Source organism: Mesoplodon densirostris, chromosome 8, assembly GCF_025265405.1.
Source record: "Mesoplodon densirostris isolate mMesDen1 chromosome 8, mMesDen1 primary haplotype, whole genome shotgun sequence".
NCBI lineage: Eukaryota > Metazoa > Chordata > Mammalia > Artiodactyla > Ziphiidae > Mesoplodon > Mesoplodon densirostris.
In genome coordinates, this window is record NC_082668.1 from 78,878,721 (window position 1) to 78,903,266 (window position 24,546).

A 24,546-nucleotide genomic window follows, 5' to 3' on the forward strand; every position below is an offset into this window, starting at 1 on the left:
AGTAAAGTAGAGGAAAATAAGTAAGAGATGAAACAGGGAGTGCCGTTCACTTGATTAATTTCCTTGGTAGTAACTGCAAGTACATAATGACAAAGAAAATACCATTTCCCAATTAAACCAATTGAAACCAATCCTAATAAGAGCAAGTTTGCTATCGGAAAAGAGACTATGTCTTCTTGAGTTTTATCAGAATCACTTTGAAACCCTTTAGTTTACCTAATAGTTGTCACTGGACCCTAGGGGTCCACGATTCTCAGTTCGAATGAAATTTTTTCCTTTGGCTCTCCTTAGTTGGGCTGAAGCAGACTAAAACTTTCAAATAGATTTTACTAAAATCTAAGTGAAACACAGACAAAGAACACAAGAAATGGAGAAACATTGGCATTTAGAATACAGGTCTCTGTTCAGTGGCTTCCTCCCAGGGTTCAAAGGCTCTCACCCATTCAGTATAGCCTAACCTCAGGAGTACTTGCACAGCCCCTTAACAGACTTCATGTTGTCAGTACTACCACAACTGAGCTCCTAGGAGACATCTTGCTATTACTGTGTAGAAGACTCAAGGAAGCAGCTTCTTATCGTTGTCTATCTAGGATTGTTCCTTCCCAGTCTGATCCAGGAATTTTTTAAAAAGATGCCTTCATCCTTCAGGTAAGATTCCTCCACACATCCTAACAGGAATGTTTCTATACTTATAGACCTAATGCTGTAAACATATCCTAATACAAAATGGAAGGGTAATATTCACATCACAGTACAAAAAACTTGTTTCATTTTCCTTCCAATATTGAAGGAATTATCCACAATCCAATATACCCCAAACAGAACAGTGAATTGAAGGGCAACAAATCCTTGGTTTTGGCTGAGTGGCCATGGGGCTTTCTTCCTTCCCACTTTCCTAGGGGCCAACAGAAGGATAGCAGAGCCTTTAGCCAGCTAATGTCAACACTGTTCTCAGGATCCTTGGTGTGTAGACTTTGATTCTTGGTATGCATACCCGCAAGCGCTGTTCCTAGACCCAAATGTCCCTTGATATGTTTACTGTTACTTAGAGAAACTCAGTGCTTCTTACCCTTTCTTACACTAACCCATAAATAGAGAGCAAGGTATGGGGTATAGTGTTTTGTCTCTTGGAGTGTTCTTGTCACACATCCAAGTCCTATGGAACCATTATGGGAGCTGGGAGATCCTATGTACTGTAACTTCTCTGCCTATAAGTTGCCTTCACTAATAAATTATGCTGTTATTAGTACTATGTATGTTATTAGTACTATGTATGTCATTAGTGATTTTTGTGACCATGCATCTTGTACAACAATTGGTGACCAACAAAATCCCGATGTCATGGATTTCTGGAAGGGGCGCACCCAGGGGTGGAAGAATTCCTTCTTGGGGTCAGTGGTAATTCACTTGGTAGAGTTAGAATGGTCTTAGTAGCAATGCCTGAAGATGGCAGAAGCCATAAAAGTGGGATACTAAAGAGGATGACTAGTGGTGATAAGCTGACTTGAAATCTAGTTCTGTCTCTCTTCCTTACCAGCTTAGAGATTTTCATGAGCCCTAAGCGGGGGATGGTAAACTAAAAAGGGTGACGGCAGCCCCTTTAGAAGGGAAAGTGGGGCAAACTCCCACTAATACATGAGGCAACTGACCCCTGTGTATGTGAAAAGCCAGTTATTGTGAGGCATGCCCTAAAGGAATCTGAGTGGACACAACAGCGGGAGGAAATCCAGCAGTGTACAGAGTAAGAACTAGGTTCTCAACAGGTCTACTACCATACGCACTTGGAAGGATCCTTAGAGGTTTGGCTTGTTTGTTTGCATGATGGAGGGACAGCAGTGATATTAAATGAAGCTGAGAAAGGGGAACACATGCCCCTGTTATAGAATGAGCAGTCTGGGTTGACTAATAATGCTGAGATAGGCGCTGCCACCCTGTTTCCAAACTGAATGCTTGGTAGTGTTGGTAAAATATAGCCCCATGATTTTCCTGACCCTTGAATGTGAGTGGGACTAGATCCGCAGAGGATGTAGCTGTTCTGAGACCCTGGCTGTGTTAGCATGATTATAAGAAAACCCAGGGCTTGAGAGGGGAAGGCCTGACAACACGTTCTTGGTGCAAAGTATGTTGAATCATCAAATCAGAACAGGTCCACCTGAGTGGATGACTGCTTTGACTTTACTCCATCATGTGTGAAGCACTGATAGAAATGAAATAGTTCTTTTAGGTCACACATGCCCCATCTCAGGGGAGGAAATGGAAAGAGGGAGCTTAGTAAGTGGTACAGGTTTCCGTACAAAAGAAAAAGAAAAAAGGAACAAAGGAAGGAGAAGATAAAAAGAAAAAAGAATCAAAGACAGGCTAGACTTCTGGCAGAGGCTCCCGCACACCACTAAGTGTGGTATTGCTCATAAGCAGAAGGATTAATACGACAGAAGTTGATGGCTGCGTAATCCTGGAGTGTTGGAATGTGGTCCTATTCAGAAACTTGAAAGACCTACTGAGACCGTGAAAAAGATTCCTGTGAGGTAAGACACAATATTGAATGGTTCACATGCTATACTGAAGAGTTGTTAGAAGAGTGGGAGACACCAGAAGATTAGGTGGAGGAGGTCCCTGGTAAGGAATCTCCTTCAGGGATTAGAGCTATTAAGCCTCACTCCCACAAACCATCTGGTAAGATCTCATGGCCTCTACACTCCTCAGAAAAGGACTCAGAGAATAGAACTGAGGGAAATACCCTACATTAACTTGACTCTCTTGAAATGGATTACATCAGCTCCACCTTATGAGTTTGACTCAACTCCTGAAGCCAGGCTTCTTTGTTCCCTGACCTAAGCTCTTTCAAACTTAAGGAGGACCAGGGCTGGGTGCAGTCCCCAGGGTCTCCTCCAAGGGATCACTAACCATACTCCTCAGTTCATTATGCTGGAAAGGAGAAAAGCCTCAAACGTTTATGGGCTTGCTAGACATGAAGAACCAAGTATCTTTTGTTCCAGAATGCAACAGAGCCATGGCAAACACATTTCCCTACTGGGGTTGGGATTCTGTGTTCACTGTGGCTGGAAGACCAGAATCACAATCACTGCAAAAGCTTTTGCATGAACTCCTTCCTTCCTCGGGTTGCATACCTGGCATGGACAGACTGGGGTATTTAAGTCCTGCACAAGTATGCCCACATATCAGTTGGACTTATTTTTTGTGACCTCTACTGGTAGCTTCTATACCTGTTGGTCAGGTATGTTGCCAAAACCCAGCTATACTTACAAGGCCAGGTTGTGCAACAGTGTTGCATACCTGGAGGAGAAAGGTTGCATTTCTTCTTCTTTTTTTTAAAAAATAAATTTATTTATTTATCTTTGGCTGTGTTGGGTCTTCGTTGCTGCGCATGGGCTTTGTCTGGTTGTGGTGAGCAGGGGCTACTCTTCACTGTGGTAAGCGGGCTTCTCATTGCAGTGGCTTCCCTTGTTGCGGAGCATGGGTTCTAGGCACGCGGGCTTCAGTAGTTGTGGCATGTGGGCTCTAGAGCGCAGGCTCAGTAGTAGTGGCGCACAGGCTTAGTTGCTCCACGGCACATGGGATCTTCCCGGACCAGGGCTCGAACCCGTGTCCCCTGCATTGGCAGGCGGATTCTTAACCACTGTGCCACCAGGGAAGCCCGAGATTGCATTTCTTAAACAAGCAGAGATTCAGGTAGGGGTACTGAGCAACCTCATTTCACAATTTAACAACCCTGTTTAGTCAACTTTATTTGATAGTAGCACTACAAGTATCTGTGACTAAAGTCTCTGACAAAGAGACTCTGATGACATTTGTTAGCTTTTGGATATCTGATTTCCTTTAGCCACTGAATAATATACACCTTTTCTGGATATGGAGTTACTGTGTCCCTTGTGTGTGCAGACAATACACATACTATTAAGACTGAAATGTATTTGTTATATATTGGAGTTTCCAAAAATTATACAATCAAACAATTGGGATTTTTTTCACAGCTGCTGCCATTTAACAATGGGCTTACTAATATGGTATTGGGTGGCTGATTCATGCTCCCCCTTACCCACAGGCAGCAGAGAATGCAGAAATAGCATTCTAAAAGATAGCTCCAATTGTAACCAGGCATGTTGACTGTTTTCATTGTTGCCATTGGACTAAATCTCAGAAGCTTGAATGATGGCAGCATGATTACACGGAGAAGCTCAGAATGGTGTGATTCTGAGGCTTCATTTCAATGCTCCTGTAAGTATTAAGTGCATATATTTAAAATTTTCACTTATCACAGGGAAATTTAAAATTGATTAACAAAAAATCATCTTTTTCAAAATTTCAAAGGATGTGGAAATTTGTGAAGTATAATATTTTACTTCTTTTTTTTAAAAAAAATTTATTTATTTATTTTTGGCCGCATTGGGTCTTTGTTGCTGTGCACGGGCTTTCTCTAGCTGTGGCGAGCAGGGCCTACTCTTCGTTTTGGTGCGCAGCCTTCTCACTGTGGTGGCTTCCCTTGTTGCGGAGCAAAGGCTCTAGGAGCGCAGGCTTCAGTAGTTGTGGCATGCAGGCTCAGTAGTTGTGGCGCATGGGCTTAGTTGCTCCGCAGCATGTGGGATCTTCCTGGACCAGGGCTGGAACCTGTGTCCCCTGCACTGGCAGGTGGATTCTCAACCACTGCGCCACCAGTGAAGTCCAATATCTTACTTCTTAAATGCCCTTTTTCCTCCTCTAATTGTGCCACCTCCGACTATGTTATCTACTATTAATGAAATTTTGTACACATTCTTTTGGGTGTACTGATAAATTAATATGCAAGTATTTTTGGGGGGTCTATATACTAGCTACACATTTTCTATGCAGTAAACATGGTTTATATATAAATTGTAAATTTATCCAACTAATTTGTTGAAATAACTCCAATGAATTGGAACTGCTAGAACTAAGGATATCTAAAATTTTATAGTTTTGAGTCCAAACTAGAGTTTGCCCTACTATATAGATGGGACCTCATCAATCTTGTCCCCCAGTGTTTATGTGGGTATGTTTCCTAAAACTGTACAAATGTTAAATTTTTAATCTTTGGTAATATGATATTTCAAAGAAATTGTTTTTCTTCTGTTATTGTTCAGCTCAGTCATCTTCATATATGCTTAATCCTTACTAGTCACTTGTGTTATTTCATTATCTTCTGGTTTGTTTTTGTTTTAATTTCCCTTGGTTTATTAGTGTCTTTGTTACTGGTTTCTAAGAACTCATTTATGACTAAGGATGTTAACTATCTGTCATGCAATGCAAATGAAATATCAATATTATATTTTATTGCCATCAATTTACTATGGTGTTTTGTATTTTGGTTGTGTATTAAAATATAATCACGTTGTGTTTAAAAAAAAATAAAAAAATAAAAGATAGCTGCACCAACCCCTTATACCCTGAAACCTGTAAGCACTGACATAACACTTTTGGCCCCATCAGAATTTAAACATTTGGAAATGTCCAGGTACAGAGTTCTAAAAAGTTCAATTCAGATGGTTTATTGAGCATGTATATGCATTATGCTACGTGCTAGTTAATGTAACAGGAATGGAGCCAGCGAAAAAATAGTCCAAAGGTAGACTGTAGAATTGTGTGGTAATACAGAACTGAAGAAAGGAAGAAGTTTAATGGAGGAGGAGGTGATCACAAATTTCAAACATGAACAAGATTTCAAGATGAATGAGGATTATAATAAGGGTCTTATATTGAAGCAAGTTACCTCCAGGGATACTGTTGGGATGGATGCTTGTTGGGAAGGTTAAAGAATAAAACCACATGTTGGAAAACTTGAAAATGGGAAGGAAGAGAAATGGAGGAGTAGTTATAAAGGATAATACAGGTGAAGACCTTTGTCTGCTAAAGAAAAAGAATAGTTCATGTCTGATGTCAGTAAGAGTGGCAGAAGAAAAATCATGGAGAGAGAAGGAATATTTATCAGAGCAAGGGGCATTATGAGTTCAAAAGGAATGGGAATCAAGGTTTTACAATGTTTATCCATAAAGCAGATTTGATTCTGGAAGCACAAAATATATTGAAGGAGTAACAGGGTTTTTAAAAATATGGTTCCTTATATTACTTTGTAACAGATTAACAGTTCCTACCTTCACCACTCTCCATGCCTTCTACAAAAATCCCCCCACATTGGGGAAGAATCCAGTACCGGCGTCTGTAACGATCCTGGCCAAACATCATCGAACGTAAAGAGTGAGAAGCGTCAAAGAGCTTCCTTCTGTACTGACTTTGTTGCTGTTAAAAAATGATGCATATAATTAAGCTATGGATGTTAAGTGCTTTAAAAATTAATACATAAGCGACTTTACACTTATTATGCCTTTAGAGCAGATAAATTTCACTACTGGGAAAAGACAGCAAAAGAGTTAAATATTACAAGCCTGACTTCAATTTTAGTTACACTTATAAATATAGAAATTACTTTGAGAGTAGATGGAATATTTTTGTTGCCGTGGATTAAAGAGTTAAGTTTATTTTATCAAGTATAGTATAGTAAAGCATGTCTTATACTTAATAATAAACAGTGTGACCAGGTATTTCATTAAGCCAAAGCAAATTGGCTTAATTCTATTGATTACAATATGTAACAAATAACACTCACATATGTAATCGACCAGACCTCTATTTGCCTATTTTTATACTCATGTTGTAAACCTAGGTAACATATGACTAAATTTTGGGATAAATTTGTGATGAATGTAACATGGCTATAGTATACAGGTATCTCATAATATCAATTTCATAATACTTTTAAAAACTCATTTTTTAAAACAAAAAATTCATCTAAAACTTCACTAATCCTACTGAAATTCAATTTTTAATGAGAAGTTCATAAACATTTATAGTTTACAAATCCAGTGCAAATAAAATCCACAAATATACTAATATAAAATAAAACATGAGCTGCCAAAACTATTATCATAAAATTCAACTGAATTTTTAAAGTAATTAATTCCAAGAAATAAAACCATGCATTTATTGGTATTTTATACTTAAAGAAGAGCTGAAGTACAGAGGCCCTGGTGAAATTCAGTACCATGTCTTAAGAGGCAGGTTTTTAATCTTGGCATTAAACTTTTTTTTGCGGTACGCGGGCCTCTCACTGTTGTGGCCCCTCCCGTTGTGGAGCACAGGCTCCGGACGCGCAAGCTGAGCGGCCATGGCTCAAGGGCCCAGCCGCTCCGCGGCATGTGGGATCTTCCCGGACCGGGGCACGAACCTGTGTCCCCTGCATCGGCAGGCGGACTCTCAACCACTGCGCCACCAGGGAAGCCCAGCATTAAATAAAGGTTTAATTGTGAGAATGTTTCTAAAGCGCCTCATTTTAATTAGTTACAAAAAGCTTGTTTTTATTTAGCAACCAGAAAAACTAATCCCATACAAGGTGGATTTTTGAAATGCTGCAAAAAAAAAAAAAAAAAAAAAAGATATAAACTGTAATCTGAAAAGTGCTTACTTTACTCAGTTTTTCAATCTGTTTTTCTAGCTCTTCAACACTTGCTGCTTGGTCACCTTCATCCTATACATAACAAAATACAGTATCATTTCCTGTTTTTAAGATTTATTTACTCAGTCAATCAGCAAATATTTAATGAAAGCCTCCTATATACAAAGTACTAGGATAGGCACCATGGAAATGAGAATATCAATATCAGTTCTTGCTCTCGATAAAGCATTAATCTGGTAGGGAGACACATAAAACATTACACTAATAAATAAAAACTGCCAAACAGCAGAAAGCTATAAGGACCTCAAGAGAGGTAGAGATTAAAAGTCATGGAGCTCAGGGAAGGGTGAGATTACTTCTAGTGGGAACCTATACCAAGAGAGGCTATATGGAAGAAGTTATGTTTTAATTAGCTACTGAAGAATTGTTAGGATTTGATTGATCAGAGAAAAGAGGACAGGGCATTTCAGAAAGAGTTTGACCTGAAGAGGTAAGGTGGGGAGATGAGGCACAGATGAGTTTAGGGCTAAATTATCTAGAGCTGTAAGTGCTTGGCAATGGACAGTAATATGATCCTTTGAGGGAGATTAAATATCAGAACTATGCTTTACAAAGATTAATATGGTAATAGTTGTAAGATGGCCTGGAGCAGGGAAAGGACTACAGTTGGCAAATCTAGTTAGCAAATTGTTGCAATGATTCAAGAGGAAAAGAGGATGTGGGTCGTACTAGGATAAAAGAAATAGAAAAGGAAATGGATATAAGAGATAGTACATAGTCAGAACTGTTAAGTCCTGGCAGCTCACAGATACGAGGCAGAAATGGGTGAGGGAGATGAAGGAAGGAGTAAATTATGATATTAAGGGTTTAAATATGGGAGACTGCAAAAATATTGGTATCATTAACTGAGAGTCATTTTAGAGCAAAAAAGGGTAAATGATATTTTGAACACATTGAGCTTTTAGAAGAAAAATAATCCCTACTATATAGAGTACTGATTTCATAAATAGAAATCTTGTGATTATATAAAATTTTTCATTCTACAAAATGAATATAGGAAAGCTACACCCAAAGTATATGTTTTCGAGGGAAAGCATGACACAATATAAAGTATATGTGCTTCTCTGGACCTCAGCTGCACGACTTCATATAGGCAAATTATTTAACTCCTCTAAAACTGTTTCCTAATCTGTAAATTGGTGATAACATTATCTTGTGATAACATTATCTGTAACCTGGGATTTTTGTGAGGACTAAATAAGAACAGATCTGAAAGCAACTAGCAGAGTTCCTGGTACCTAATATATAAATAAGGTTACTTTCCTTCTTTCTGAAAGCTGTCCATAAATTAGAAAAATGTAGGTACATCTCAGGTTTAAAAAACATAAGCAATTGTTTTTGATGTTCACTTACTATAAGCTTTTTTTCTTTTTTTTTTTTTTTTTTTAGTACGTGGGCCTCTCACTGTTGTGGCCTCTCCCGTTGCGGAGCACAGGCTCCGGACGCTCAGGCTCCGCAGCCATGGCTCACAGGCCCAGCCGCTCCGCAGCATGTGGCATCTTCCCGGACCGGGGCACGAACCCGTGTTCCCTGCATCGGCAGGCGGACTCTCAACCACTGCGCCACCAGGGAAGCCCCTATAAGCTTTCTAAAAAAGCCACACTGCCACCAACCACTCTCACGAACAGATATTTCTAAACCAATATAGTTATCTCGCCAACAGAAGGAAGTGAAAGGAAAACTTCAGTAGTCTTACCATTCTCTATCTACTCTTTACCCAAATTTAGGGGACCAATTTACAAAGGCATTTAGGCATATTATTTGTGGTAATAATAACATCATTTCTATTTATTTATTTATTTAAACATCTTGATTGGAGTATAATTGTTTTACAATGGTGTGTTAGTTTCTGCTTTATAACAAAGTGAGTCAGCTATACATATACATATACCCCCATATCTCCTCCCTCTTGAGCCTCCCTCCCACCCTCCCTATCCCACCCCTGTAGGTGGTCACAAAGCACGGAGCTGATCTCCCTGAGCTATGTAGCTGCTTCCCACTAGCTATCTATTTTACATTTGGTAGTGTATATATGTCAATGCTACTCTCTCACTTCGTCCCAGCTTACCCTTCCCCCTCCCCGTGTCCTCAAGTCCATTCTCTATGTCTGCGTCTTTTTTCCTGTCCAGCCCCTAGGTTCTTCAGAACCATTTTTTTTTTAAGATTCCATATATACATCATTTCTATTTAAAAGAGAACAGGCTCAATGACCCTTAAACCTTGACTCTTCAATTAAATAGATATTTAATAGCTATATGATTGTATAGTGACTGTTTGACCAGCAGGATGTTTGATAATTTGCTTACATAAAAATCAACTCAATCAACAAATATTTGAAATAAGACATCAAAGTAGCTATGTATCAGCCAAATTAGCTAACTATCAGTTCTAAGACTTTTCTTATGATGAAAAAGAAGTAAAATATCTACTAAAGTTTTATTTAAAGGAGCTTTGGCTAATAGTCCTTATAATTTAAGAGATATGAAGGAATTTGAAAGGCCAGAGAGAAAGGCAATAACTACAAAGCTAAGAACACAAAATCTATCCCTGCCATGGTTTCCCAATCAGAAGAGAAGGCTGTTGTATGTGTCACTACATATCAAAGTTTAATTGTCCACATAACCTCCTCCACAGCAACTTGTGAGGTTAAAGCTCACCTAGATTTCAACACAAACCTAAGTATTAGGGAAAGAGTCCATGTGTTGAAGGAATGAAGAGTGAAGAAAAGAGGAAATCACCCTTGAGACAGAGGGCTGTGACTTAGTCTCAGGGCAGTATCTTCTAATTGAAAGGGATCACACGGGTCTCAATGGAAAGGATCCTGCAATTAGTCCTTTAAGGAGTATAACTACTGACACTCTACCTATACTTTAATCAAGAGGCCAGACCTATTTTCAGAGGACAATCTTATCAATAAGGTTCATTAAATAGTTAACCTTTAATTTTATTAGGAAATTGATAAGTGGTTACTACTTCTTCATGATAAAGAAAAACTCTCAAATAATTTAAAGGAAATGCTAATTTGGTTTCTTAGGTCCTAAAATATTCATTATTTTCAAATGTTTTTAAACTGTTTTCTCACATTAATAACAAGATACACATTTGCCAGGATTTTGATCACTCTAATTAACTGTAATTCAACATTCATAAAAAATAAAAATGACTACTTTAAATGACATATCTGGTCTTAAAATATTAAAAATGATGTTTAACTCATTAGTACTGATTTTTAATAGTCTTTATCTCCCTTAAAGAAAAAAAAATGCATAGTTTGTTAATTCTCCATGTGAAAAAGGCCAGGTGAAACACAGAATTTCTGTAAATAAATTCCAGTTTAGTGGGATGACCACCCAGTAGAAGATACTGAAGTCCCAACACAAGGCTGTCAAATTTATGAGAGTTACACCTTAAAACAATTTATAATATTAAGTGATGAAAAGGGATGCTAATTCTATAAAAAGGTGATTAGTATTGGTAAGAAAAGTTTAATTCCTGCTATGGAAACAGCTCTACTTGCCAAATGAAGCAGATTGGTTATAAATAGTATCTTTGGGTAATTACAATTCTGATACCCAAATTATATACCCTTCACATTATTTGTCACAGCATGAAAGTATTTGATCAAGTGGTTTCAGAAATACAACATTATGAAGTAATTTCTGCGAGGAATCTCAATGTAGTCTCCTTTTCAGCCTGGTACTCTTAAAAGAAGTAAAGCTCACTCTAACGATTTTTATCATTCTGGTTTAAAATATAACATGGGGGGTGGAATTTATGAAAACATTTTGTATTTATGCTATTTTTACTTACGAGAAATTGTATAGCACATGATCTTATAAATTATATTATTATCCAGATTTAGTAAAAAATTTGATTCAGTAATTTGTCATTGGTCTTGATTAGATACTATTTTCACACATTCCATCAATAATTCATCTCTCTAAGTCTTCTTTCTTTATTTCTCCAGCAGTACTGAGTTGATACAAGAAAGGAAAAGAGTTCTTTCTAGACTTCCTTGGCTAAATACTCCTGGCATCAAGGGCAGAAGGAATAGTTGGCTGTATATTGTTTTTTGAATGCCATTCTGCAACCCTATCGATATTTCTAGCATTTTTTTCTGGTAAAAGGTAAACATCAACTTTATCTCCCTTTTATATATGTCCATTTCCATGGCTTATGGTAGTTTCCCTTACACACACACAGACACACAGACACACAGACACACACACACACACCTCTGTGACCTTGCCTTCTTCCATTTAGCCTGCTCTTCAAAGCTAGTCCCTCTCTTTACCTTAATTGAATCCCCTCCAATATTTTTAGGGACCTTATACCATTAATTATTCTCTTCATCTCTTTAATCTTCAGTGCCCCTCTCTTATTTAATTGGCTCTTTCCCTTCAAACAAAAATCATCTCAAACCTTCCGCATCTGAAAAATCCTTGGTCTTTGTCCACCTCTAAGAACTACCCTTTCTTTTGAGGCATAATGCTTGAAACAGTTAAGTTTACTTTCTCACTTTCTATTGTTTTCAATCAATCATAGCCTGGCTTGTGCTCTCACCCTTCCAACGAAACGGTGCTGGCATTGGTTACCAATGACCTCTGTGTTGCCAAATACAACGAACACTTTCAGTCCTCATCACACTAGGCCCCTGCTCCCTTAACATTGTTTATCACTCCCTCCTTTTTAAAATGTTCAAGTTTCTTGATTTTTATTATTATGACATGTGTAGAAGAGAGCTAACATTGTAGGCCCTTGAAAGGTTGGCTTACAAAGTTGGCCCTTGGCTAGTGTCTGGGAACTTGAATTTTGGGGGGTTCCCCCACCCTGACTGATAAGGATAGCTCACTGGACCTAAACTGTGCTAACAATGTGGTTTATACTGAACACCTACTCTTCTTTTGGGAATCTGGAATTTTGGCACATGCTATGCAGAGGGTGCCTATGTGGCCAGCCCTGAATAAAAAACTCTGGGCACAGCGTTTCTAATGAGCTTCCTTAGAACACACCATTTCACAGATTGTCGCAATTCACTGCTGGGAGAATTAGGCCCATCCTGTGTGACTCCACTGGGAAAAGACTCTTGAAAGCTGGGCCTGGTTTCCTCTGGACTTTGGCCCATATGCCTTTTCTCTTTGCTGGTTTTGCTTTGTCTCCTTTTGCTGTAATAACCCATAGCCATGGCATGACTAGATGCTGAGTTCTGTGAGTCATCCTAGTGAATCACTCTGACTCTGGAGGTGGTCTTGGTATTGGAAATCCCTGACCCACTATAGAAATTTTCTACCTCTTTGTTCCTTCTTCAACAAGAAGCCTTGTGGGCTCTTCTTAAATATTGACATTCCCTGGGGTTCCAACCTCAGTCCACTACTCTAATTAATAAACCAATCTCCCTGTGCAAACTTATCCAAGTCATTATTTTAAACTATTGTCTATGTGCTAATAACTTCCAGATCTACACTTTCAAGACTGAACTCTTCTCCAGACTTTAGATTCTTTTTTTTTTTTTTTTTTTTTTTGCCGTACGCGGGCCTCTCACTGTTGTGGCCCCTCCCGTTGCGGAGCACAGGCTCCAGACCCGCAGGCTCAGCGGCCATGGTTCATGGGCCCAGCTGCTCCGCGGCATGTGAGATCTTCCCAGACCGGGGCACGAACCCGTGTCCCCTGCATCGGCAGGCGGACTCTCAACCACTGTGCCACCAGGGAAGCCCCCAGACTTTAGATTCTTAAATTCAACTGACTGCTGAGCTTCTGAACAGGCACCTCAAACTCAACATGTCCAAAATAAACCTACCATCATTTCCTGTCTTCAGTTATCTGTTCCATATTCCCCTCCTCCCCGTCATCTATTTCCTCTGCTCCTTCTGATTTCTCTGTCTCAGTTAATGGCAACAATAGCAGAGCAAGCAGTCCCCAAGCCAGACAGCTGGAATCAATCCTACCTCTCCCTCCATCAACCTACACAGTCCATCTTCAGATACTACTCATTTTCCTCCTAAATATTTATTGAATCCTTTCCTTCCTTTAGTCCAGTTTCAGACCCCTCACAATTCACCTAAACTACTGCAATATCTCCTGACTGATCTTCCTACCTCTGATCTCGCTCTATTCAAATCTATTTCTATCTTCCACAGAGCTGCCATAGTGAGCCAATAAAAAAAATCAAGTCTGACCATGTCATTCCCTCACTTATAAACCTTCAGTGGCTTCCTATTACCACGAAACTATAAAATCCAAGTTCACAGCTGTGGCGTGTGAAGCTGTCTAGTAACACTAGAGCACTTGTAAGTCCCTTAAAGCACATTGTGGTTTCAAGGCTTCTGCGCCCTTGCTCATGCTATTATCTCTGCTTGGAAGATTTTTCCATGGATTCCTGGATTCATCTCTAGGTTAACATTTAGCCCAACTTGTAGCCTCAGCTAATGAGTCCAGAAAGCCTTTGTGAAAATTTATTCCTCAGAAAGGTTCAACATCCTTCCTTCGTACCTGCCTAGTACATTGTAAATACCGCTATCAAAGCAGTTAACACTTAACACATTACATTTTCTTACTGTAAATCTTCCTCAGTGAGACTGTAAATTGAGAGGGGACTTTGATCAAAAATGCCTAGAGCTAAAAAAAAAAAGAAAAGAAAAAAAGCCTAGAGCTAGGCACTTAATAAACTGGGCTTTGAGAAATACATCAGTTTCATTAAACCTGACAACACTTTTAAAGCATGATGTATTGTACAAAATAAATGTAAGATAGCATGTTAAATAGATAGAATGAAAGAGGATACCTAAAATTAAGAATCTGAATAGTTCTCTGGAGAACTCTCATTATATAAACAGAAAAATTTAACTTCTTTTATTCAATGTAAATGCCCTCTATGTATAGAAGGCATTGTATTCTACTCAATATTTACCTAACCATCACAAAAAACTTTGAGGTGAATATTATAATATTCAGTTTCAGATGAAGAAACTGAGTCAAGTGTCACAACGAAATTCAAACCCAAATCTATTTGACTTCAAATTCTGTGTTATTTTCAATATGTTATATAATATTAGTTAAGTATTAAAATCAACCTAAATTTGATTACCTCATCTTCACAGATCTCAGTCTTCTTTCCTTTTTTGTCTTCTTTATCTTCTTCATCCTCATCATCTTCATCAGCTTGGTCATCACTATCATCATCATCTTCATCATCATAATCACTATCTCCTCCCTTCCTTCTTCGTTTGCGTCCTGGAGTGGGTGTGCCCAATGGATGCTGTTCTTCTCCAAGATCAATGCCACCTGAAGTGTCTCTTTTGCCTGTTTTCTTAGCATGAATGATTCTGAGCCTTTAAGTATGAAAAAATGATGATATGGAAGAAAAGCCTTCTTATACTTTTTGAAGAGCATACTATGTGTTGTAAGCAAAAATACCTTATGGTATTTCTCTCACAGTAATCAATAAGTGAATGACAATAAAAATTAGGAAACTTAAGAAATATGTTCCCAGAAACTACAAAATATATTAACATTCAAGAATTATTCTGGCTATCTCTTTGGAATTAGAATACATTTTTTAAAAACCAGAAAACTGAGAAGATTAACTCAGGAATGGCCAAGTGATAAGACCTGATCCTATACTACCTGACTGAATAAATTTCAATTCAAGTTACTGCAAAGAAACTATTCTCTTAACACAGAAGTTGAATAATTTCAGCATTATATTTCCTAGCAGGAAGCTAATTAAGTTTTAATACTGAATACATTTGGATATGTTAGGCTCTCTGTAAAAGCAAGTTTTAATTAGAAAGCAATTAAGGAAAAAAGTAGTAGTTCCAAACAGATTCTATTTGTGACAAAAATAACCCGATAGCAACAACAATCTTAGAATATGTGATTGCTTGACTTCTTTGAAAGAAAAAAGATAAAATGACTTTCTTCTAAGTTTGAAGCATATGAGCTCAGTGAATCTCATTATATCTTTTGTCTACTGAAAATTCTGGCACTGAGTTTTATTAGTTTCATATCTCACCTTAATTAAGTTTTACCTTTTCTAATTCTTAGACAGAATAAAGTTTAAATTCTACGTTTGCAATTTGTATGTTTTACTCAGAAACTTGCAAAAAAGGAAAACCGTAGTTTTAATAAAACATGACTTACTTGCGGAGTTTACCTTCTACCACCCATTTATCTCTCCTCAAATTTGACATGTAATCAATGTTCTTGTCGATTTCACTGCCAATGCAAAAGTTTATTAGAAGATATATATTAATCCATTATGCAATACATTAATTTGGTAAGCAAAATGATGCAGTTTTGGGGTAAGTACAAATGATGATTGCCAATGAATAGCAAAAACAAATGAAAAATTATACTAATACATAGCTAAGAGATGTATAGAAAACTTAAAGATGCCCAGCAATGGTAGAAATGCATGGCTCTGAAATGTTTGGATTGATTATTTTCCTAGAAAGGTAAAGGAATAAAAGTAACATAATTAAAATCTGTAAAATAATGAATACTAAGAACAAGATGAACATGGAATTTGTTCACCAAATCTTCAAATACTATAGTGGAGGACTTACTTTGACTCTGAAATGAGATTAAGTACTTTTTTTTTAAAGTGCAAATTAATACACAATAAATATATAATATTAAGATTGTATCAGCACATGATAAAAAGTAGATAGATAATTCTACAAATGGCAGCTACTAAGGAAAATCAGGTAGTCATTTATCATCAAAAGATAAAAGAAAAATTCTAGGTTTTTGTAACAGTGCTGGATTCTGGAGCCATAGCAAGAAAAAACTGTTTACACTTCAGTATACAAATAAATAACAAAATTACCAAATAAACAAAACATGTTACAAAGACTATACACAGTAGGATTCAAAATTTCTTTTCTAATAGACTGCAAAGAAATACATTGAAACATTATTAGCAGTAGTCATCTCTGAATGGTGAGATTAGTGTAATTTTAATCTTTTTCTTTGTGGTAGTCTGTAACTTCAAAATTTTTTATAAGCAATTTGTATTACTTTGTGACCAGACAAATTCAAAACAGAAAAGAATCACCAGAAATGTCTGGGCATATGCTTACCTCACCACACTCTTGCTGCACGCCAGTTCATTGATCAGGAAAGCCAGAACTGAGGCTTTCTGTGCTGGAGTGTGAGCCTGAAAAGCTTTGGTCTTCAGGCTTTCAGTAAGCTCAGTTTGTCCACAGTGTGCTTCCATAAAAATTTGCAAAATCTCAGAAACATTGTCTCGATTCACACCAACATTCAGCAAATGTTCTCCAAGAGCTGTTTTGGCCTATAAAAGGTTGGTATTTTTATCAGTATTGACCACAACGACTCATAAAATATAAACAATAAGACTTTTAAATATTGGTATTATATGATTTAGGTATTACTGACAAGGGCTTTATTCACATTTTTGATGAAGTGGCAATAAAACATGACGTTCAACATCATTTAGTCAACAGATGATAGACAAGTTTTCAAGTACTTGTAATTTTTCTATTCCTTCTTCAAACCCTTGGTTAAAAAGTTCGGTGGGGGAGAAGAGTATATAAACTTCTGGCTAAAAATGGTCTCACCATACCTTCTTTGACTACGGACACTATCCCAAGCTTTTCCAGGCTCTACCAGTAGTAGTGGGGGAGAGGTTGAAAAGTACTAGCAATGTGTTTTCTTGCTCTATGGTGTCACGGATTTTATTGCCTAGCATGCTGAATGAATAGGGAGATGGAAAAAAAAGTAACAGGTGCATCTGGAAGATTCTCTCTACATTATCTAGAGCAAAGCTGACTGAAATGTGTATCTTAATTGGAATTAAGATAAATTTGACTTATTGAGTATCCACTTAGCAGTACAGTATCTTAACATGCTGGTCTGTAGGGGCCTTGATTAGCCTCGGTTATTCATAGTGTTTCAGAGAGAACACAGTATAATTTCAGAAGGCACACATAAGTTAATTGCTTTATCAATTAAGAATTCCCTGTTTTGCTGAATATCACTAAGGTATTTCCTTAAATCAAATTGCTTTTTGCCAAAAGCTAGAGGGAAAGAAAGTAATTTGGTAATGATTTACATTCCTTAGGCTTTGTGAACCAGGTTTTTCTAAGTTTGCACCAATTGTACCAATCTACCTTTAACTTTGTAAGAAGTTATGTAGAAAAAAATTGGATCTGTCTATACAGTCTTCTGCTAATACACTAAAGCCAGCTATCAATGCACTGATAGTACAAACTAAAAAAAATTATATTTTGGTTTTACTTTACCTTGTATCCTGTAATTAGACCTGGATCACATACAGCAGCTGAGAGGAGCCTCACAAGCAAGTCTTGTACTTCACCCATGCTGTCCCCTATATTTAGCAATCCCTCTTGAAGAACACTCAGGTTTGGAACATCACTATTCACATCGAAGCCCAAAACTTTACCAAAGTTTCGTAAGAACTGCACCACCATGAGACAGTCTGAAAATGTACTTCCAGAGAGAACAAGTCCTGGAATACGAGGCAACTCTGGCAAAGGCTGAAAATAAAAGAAAAGAAAAGAGAGAAAAAGTAATTTAAAAAGCCATGATTTTATATCTCCTGAAGTAAAGTAAGTTGCTATTTTTCTCTTGCATTATACCAGTGGTTTTCCCTCTGGATTGTAAATTCCCTAGGGGCATTTCTATAACCCCATGGTACTAAGCATAGAATCCTGAACACAAGTAACCACTAATAAATTTTGGTTGAACTCATCAACATGAATTTAGATCTCTGCAAAAGAGAACACTAATTTTAACTTAGGTATTGATAAAACACAGGTTACACAACTGGACCAAAAATCAGATAAAATAAGAAATAAACAACTCAAAAGTACTTTAACATGGACATACTTAGTAGGGCATGTGCAATAGTTTCTTCTACTGATGTAGACTGATTTATAATTCACACTTTTTTGGGAGCTCAGAAGTTAACAGTGTGCGTCTCTGTGCTGTATGGTTGGAGAGAGTACCATCTTTGGCTAATGACTGCAGATAAATTACTAGGTCCACATGACCAGAACCCATGACCCTATCAAGAACCCAGTAATACTGCAACTATCAGTCTTTAGGTTTCCCGTATATTAGCGAAACATTGAATTTCAGTGTTAAAATTAGAGAGCTCTCTTGCTATTTCTCAAATATGCTCACATATTAACCTTTTAATGACTAAACTGTATTATCAGTTGTTATGGACATTTTAAAAGTTAAATAAATAAGTAACCTAAATTAAAAACATTTTTGTCCATGAATGGGATTCAATAATAGTACTTTCAATTCTGATTGAGAAAAATGTGGCTTGTAAATATTTCTATTTATCTAAATTTGTCCTTGTTCAAAAATGTTTCCTCCACTCTGTGCTTGCTGAAATAACTAACCAAAGACTTTTTCTACTAATAGTGTGGGGGAACACAGAACTATGGACAATTGCTGATATCATACAAATCTTTTGTTACATATGAAAACCATTTAATTCTGAGTTTTCTTTTTTCCTGAATCAGATCAGACATACACATTTCCATATGACTCTAAAAATTTATATAACAAAGCTAATGAAAGTAAGGCTTAAAATGGACTTATATATTTGATATAGTGCATATGGATTTAAATGAAAATAAAAGATCACTTAGGACAATTTAGGATTAAAAAAAGATCATTTAGGATTAGCAAAGAAATAAAGCTCACTTAAGGATTAAAAAAATTGCTCACCAGGAGCTTATTCACTGTGTTGACTAACCACTATACCCCTTCTGTGCCTAGGAAATTTTAAACATACAATTGACTAAAACTAGAATGTATACTTTCATTTTTATTTAGAAGCATTTATGCTAGGTAAATAAATAGAATATTAGTATCATTAAATTTTCCACTTGGGCACTAAAAGTTTGCTTTAAGCACTTTAGAAAAGAGCTTGCATAATCAAGAGACAAGCACTATCTGTATATCATATGGCATGTAAGTAAATATAGATGCTATTGACCAAGTATAATATTCTATTGCTGAGACAGTATTATAGATATGATATGCATTATTGTATAGTTTTCTAGGAATACTATCTTCTTAACTATAGCCAAACATAATTGATTTCTATTCATAATTATGTGAAATCATGCCAGTTATCACGGTGATTTTGCTCTTTCCAAGTTGCTACTTTTCTGTATTTTAGCAACATTATAAATCTGTGAAGCATGATGGAAGAGAAAACACACATGAGGTACTTTGCTTGGACACATTTCGTGGCTTTCAGGATCATAAACAGTATGGGCTCTGGAGTTTAAAAAACTGGGGACTGCATCCAAGTTGCCACTTATGAGCTACATAACCTTAAGCAAGTTCCTTAACCTCTCTGTGTCTCAAGTTTTCTCATCTGTAAATGGGCATAAATACGAGTCCTATAGGATTGTGGTGAGGATTAAATGAGAAAATTCATTTAAAGCACTTAGCATAGGGCCTGACATGTACTAAACATACTCAATAGTTAGCTACCATCACTAAAGCATTGAAGGAGGTTATAGGTTATAAATCCTAATTTATTTAAATATCCATGGAGGCATGGGGGAGGAGGTAGATCTTTCTGTAACTAAATTCCTGGGAAGGACCAAATGAAACACAGAAATCCTATCTATTTCTACAATTCATTTTTATAGATTTCTGCAGTATTTCTACTTAAATTTAAAAGGTTCGCAGTGCTCCATTTGTATATTAAGAACTGCCATTATCAGCACAGGGCTCTAGAGAGGTTTACTGGTGGCCATCCAGGAGAGACAGATTGACCTAGACTTGGAAATCCACTGCTCCAGCTAAAAACACAAGGCTTTCATAATGGCAGCTCTGGCAAAGGAATCAGGTGAGAACACAGAAAAAATTAAATTTATTAATGAAATGGTTTACATGATAAATTACCTTTTGGTCTGCTAAGCACATGTCTTCATTAGGCTTCTTTAGTTCCTTTGCCATTTCTAATTCTAATCTTCGTTGCTCTAGTTTACGTTCTTTATTTAATCTTTTCTCATCACGTTTTTCTTGCTTTAACCGTTCTTTTTCCTTAAAAAGAAAACCATGTCCACATATTCTCTTTAACCGTTATACGTGTTTAAAAAACCTCCAGTTAAAATTTAAAAAGTAATCAAAGTGTTATTTCCATGAACAAACATCTTAGGATGTTTAGGAATAGACTTGGAATTACATAGAAACAATGACATATTTTGCTTTTCAGCATTTTCACCTTTTGAGTTTCAAAATAATCTTATGACTGTATGTATATATACATACATATACAAAATATCAATATTAGTTTCAACCCAGATTATTTCATTATTCAAAATTTATTCAATCCTTTCCCAGGTTATAATATGAGAATAAAATACTTATTAATAAAAGCAGGTATATAAAATGCACATGGGCAAGTAAATATTCATTAAAAAAAAGTTAACTAGTATTAACAAAAATTTTTGTGTAGCTCAAGGAAGCAAGAAAAGATTTACAGCATGAAAATGGAAGCAAAATGTTTGAATCTGCAAAAGCAGTTCTTTCAAAGTGAATTAGCTAGTCTTAAGACGTGCACCTATGATGAAATAAAAATATTATTTACCACTCTAAACAACATTTAAAATAATGTAAAATGGGTTTTGAAGGCAATTCCAAAAGCTTTAAAATTATTTTGGGTAATGGCAACAATATGGAAATAATCATCCTGTTTCCCTGTTGTAGAGTATGGCATTCTTTTGGAAGAAGTGACTTTCTATAATAATACTGGTGTCATTACTTTATCGTCATACATCAAATACAATTCTCTTGTTAAACTGAAGTATAACTGACTTACAATATTATATTGGTTTTAGGTGTACAACACAGTGATTCAATATTTTTATACATTCTGAAATGATCACCATAATCAAGTCTAGTTACCATACAAAGTTATTACAATATTAATGACTATATTCCTTATGCTGAACATTATATCCCCATGACTTATTTATTTTATAACTGGACATCTTAATTCCTTCACCTATTTCATCCATTCCCCACAATCCCCCTCCCCTCTGGCAACTGCTAGTTTGTTCTCTGTATCTATGAGTTTGTTTCTGTTTTATGTTTGTTTTGCTTTCTAGGTTCTACATATAAGTGAAATCATATGGTGTTTGTCTTTGTCTGACTTATTTCACTTAAGACAATACCCTCCAGGTCCACCCATGCTGTTGCAAATGGTAAGGTTTCACGCTTTTTTATGGCTGAGTAATATTCCATTGTATATATACATATATATATATCATCTTCTTTATCTATTCATCTATTGATGAACACGTAGGTTGCTTCCATGTCTTGGCGATTGTAAATAGTGCTGCAGTGAACATGGGGTGCATGTATCTTTTCGAGTTCGTGTTTCCATTTTCGTTGGATAAATACCTAGGAGTGGGATTGCTGAATCATATGGTAGTTCTATTTTTAAGTTTTTGAGAAACCTCCATATAGTGGCTGCATGAGTTTACATTCCCACCAACAATGGACAAACATCCTCTTTTCTCCACATCCTTGCCAACACATGTTACTTCTTGTCTTTTTGATAATAGGCATTTTGACAGGTGTGAGGTTATATCTCATTGTCCTCTGCCCACAATCCAATCAAATACAACTCTTATTTATTAGAGAAGAAATAATGGTAGAATCAACAGGCAATTCTAAACTATTACCACATACGTCTTTCAATTTTCTTAATTTTTGCCAAAATAAAGTCCAAATCTTTACTTTTGAATTCAGGACTCTCTTCTTTTCCAACCTTATCTCCCACTGTTATAGTCTATGTAAATTTAGTCAAACTATTTGCTATTCCTGATAAACATCTATCATTTCCTTACCTCCTTATATTGGTGTACTCCAGTTAGAAAGGTCATTATTCCCATCTTGCATACAAATCCTAATTAAAAACCTCCACCTTCTTCCTATTACTAATTTCTCTTAATTGTCTTACCTAATTATAGTTCTTACCTATAATTTTAACCTAGCACTATTGCTTCCTCTAGTATATTAGCATCTTTGCCCATATTTTAACCATCTCCATTTCAATTATCACTGGTAAAACAGCACGCTGACTGCTGTGGCAGGGCATGCCAAGGGGGAGACAGAGAGGAGTGGAGAAGTAATACATTCCCAGCCGAACTGAGAAAGCACAATGTGTTTGAGAAATTGCTAGTAGTTTCATGACTGGAGTGTAGGTTGCGTGTTGAGTAGTTGTTGAATATTGTGATACAGAACCAGAGGTCAGGTCATCATGAGGACTTTTTTATATGATATGCTCATATAACTGCTCATTTTTACACTGCCTCTAAATTTCTGGGTTACTGATTCTCGCAGACATTTGGGAGGAAAATGATAAAAAAGCTATATTAAGAAATTATTGTCACCAAAAAGTTCTAAAATTAATCTTATCAATTATAAACTAAAAGCAGGTTCTGAGCCTCTAAGGACATAAAATATACACAATTAACATGTAACATTCCCACAATGCAGTATAGATTTTCAAATCAAATTATCATTGGTAGAACAATTTTGTTTTCCAGAACTGGATTTTCAATCTTTAAACACATGAGATGTTGCTCTAAGTACTTTTCCAAAGAAGAGAAGCCAAACTTCTTGGTCACTTACCAGAATAATGAATTACAATCACTAACAGAAAAAACATATTAAATGTCTCATAAATTTCAAAGTAGCTGGTGTAAATTTTTCTACTATATAGGACTAACCCGGAATTCTTAATGATTTTTTTTTGTGTGTGTGGTACGCGGGCCTCTCACTGCTGCCATGGCTCACGGGCCTAGCCGCTCCGTGGCATGTGGGATCTTCCCGGACCGGGGCACGAACCCGTGTCCCCTGCATCGGCAGGCAGACTCTCAACCACTGTGCCACCAGGGAAGCCCCTTAATGATGTTTTAATAGTAATCATAAATGAGACTTTTCTGCTATTCACTCAGAACTGTTGAAAATGGTTATTATTTCTTTTTTTTTGAAAAAAGAGAGAAAGGACCTGTGTGACACTAATGCTCTTTTCACTGTGCCAACTTCACATTAGTGGCAATCTGAGGGTATGTACACCCTTCAGTGATAGGTAGACAATGAGTTAGAGTGCATTTAATGCCATGAGGCAAAGCTGTCTTATATTCTTGGATATCATTTTTACCTAGTGATATGCAGTATTTTTTGAATTAAAAAAGCATGGCCATAATATGGAATAGAATGTAAAAGTGACATCTATTTCTTAGGATAAAATGGAGGTTTGCAAGAAATCTTAGAAATTCATAGGACCTTTATTACTTAAAGACCAGCATCTACTCCCTCAATGGGATACTTTAAGGGAAACATGGAGTCTCTAAATTTAATGCATTTATTCACTAATTTATTTAGTGACTTCTACTGAATTGTATAGGACTAATACAAATCCTGTGGTTTTGGTACAAAATTACTCTCAAAGAACCAGAGCTTCTAGGATCCCCTCAACAATCAACTAACATTTAAAATGGCACATAAAGACAGTCACAATCTAGCCCCACACAAGTTCTGGTCTCCTATCTCATGATTCTCAGGGAATCTCCCAAACTCTAGGCACATTTTGTGATACAACTGTGTTGAGCAAACAGTGTAACCAGTTTGAGGCACTGCTTGGATGATAATGATAATGATCATGGTTGGGGAGGAGGGGGGAGGAGAGGGGGAGGGGGAGGAGAGGGGGAGGGGTGGAAGAAGAGGAGGAGAAGCAGCAAAGCCAAGAGAGGTATATGCACAAGGTTAAAATTGACTAACCCCCTCTTTGCACCTTCCTCCCAGGACCCCAGAGGTCCTGTTTAGTTGCAACATTGTATTTATGTACCTGTCATCCCCTCTGACTGGAATGCATAGCCCTTCCTCCTTTACACAAAAATAAAGTCTGTGTTTTAATTTTTCCCACAGCTAGTTCAGGAGTTTTAATATTTCCCTTTTTTGAGCTTCCACAT

At 36.8% G+C, this 24,546-nt stretch overlaps 1 protein-coding gene across 18 annotated transcripts in view; it reads right to left on the minus strand.

The window, feature by feature from the left end:
- BAZ2B (bromodomain adjacent to zinc finger domain 2B) overlaps nucleotides 1-24,546 on the minus strand; it is a 375,982-nt gene that overhangs the window by 31,837 nt on the left and 319,599 nt on the right. For all 18 annotated transcript variants that reach the window (XM_060105770.1, XM_060105769.1, XM_060105771.1 and 15 more), the window contains 7 exons: nucleotides 20,465-20,605; nucleotides 17,809-18,063; nucleotides 16,624-16,838; nucleotides 15,683-15,757; nucleotides 14,628-14,871; nucleotides 7,493-7,555; nucleotides 6,126-6,270 (listed from right to left, as the gene is read on the minus strand). In XM_060105770.1, coding sequence (XP_059961753.1) covers nucleotides 6,126-6,270; nucleotides 7,493-7,555; nucleotides 14,628-14,871; nucleotides 15,683-15,757; nucleotides 16,624-16,838; nucleotides 17,809-18,063; nucleotides 20,465-20,605 — 1,138 coding nt within the window. The remainder of the gene's footprint in view (nucleotides 1-6,125; nucleotides 6,271-7,492; nucleotides 7,556-14,627; nucleotides 14,872-15,682; nucleotides 15,758-16,623; nucleotides 16,839-17,808; nucleotides 18,064-20,464; nucleotides 20,606-24,546) is intronic.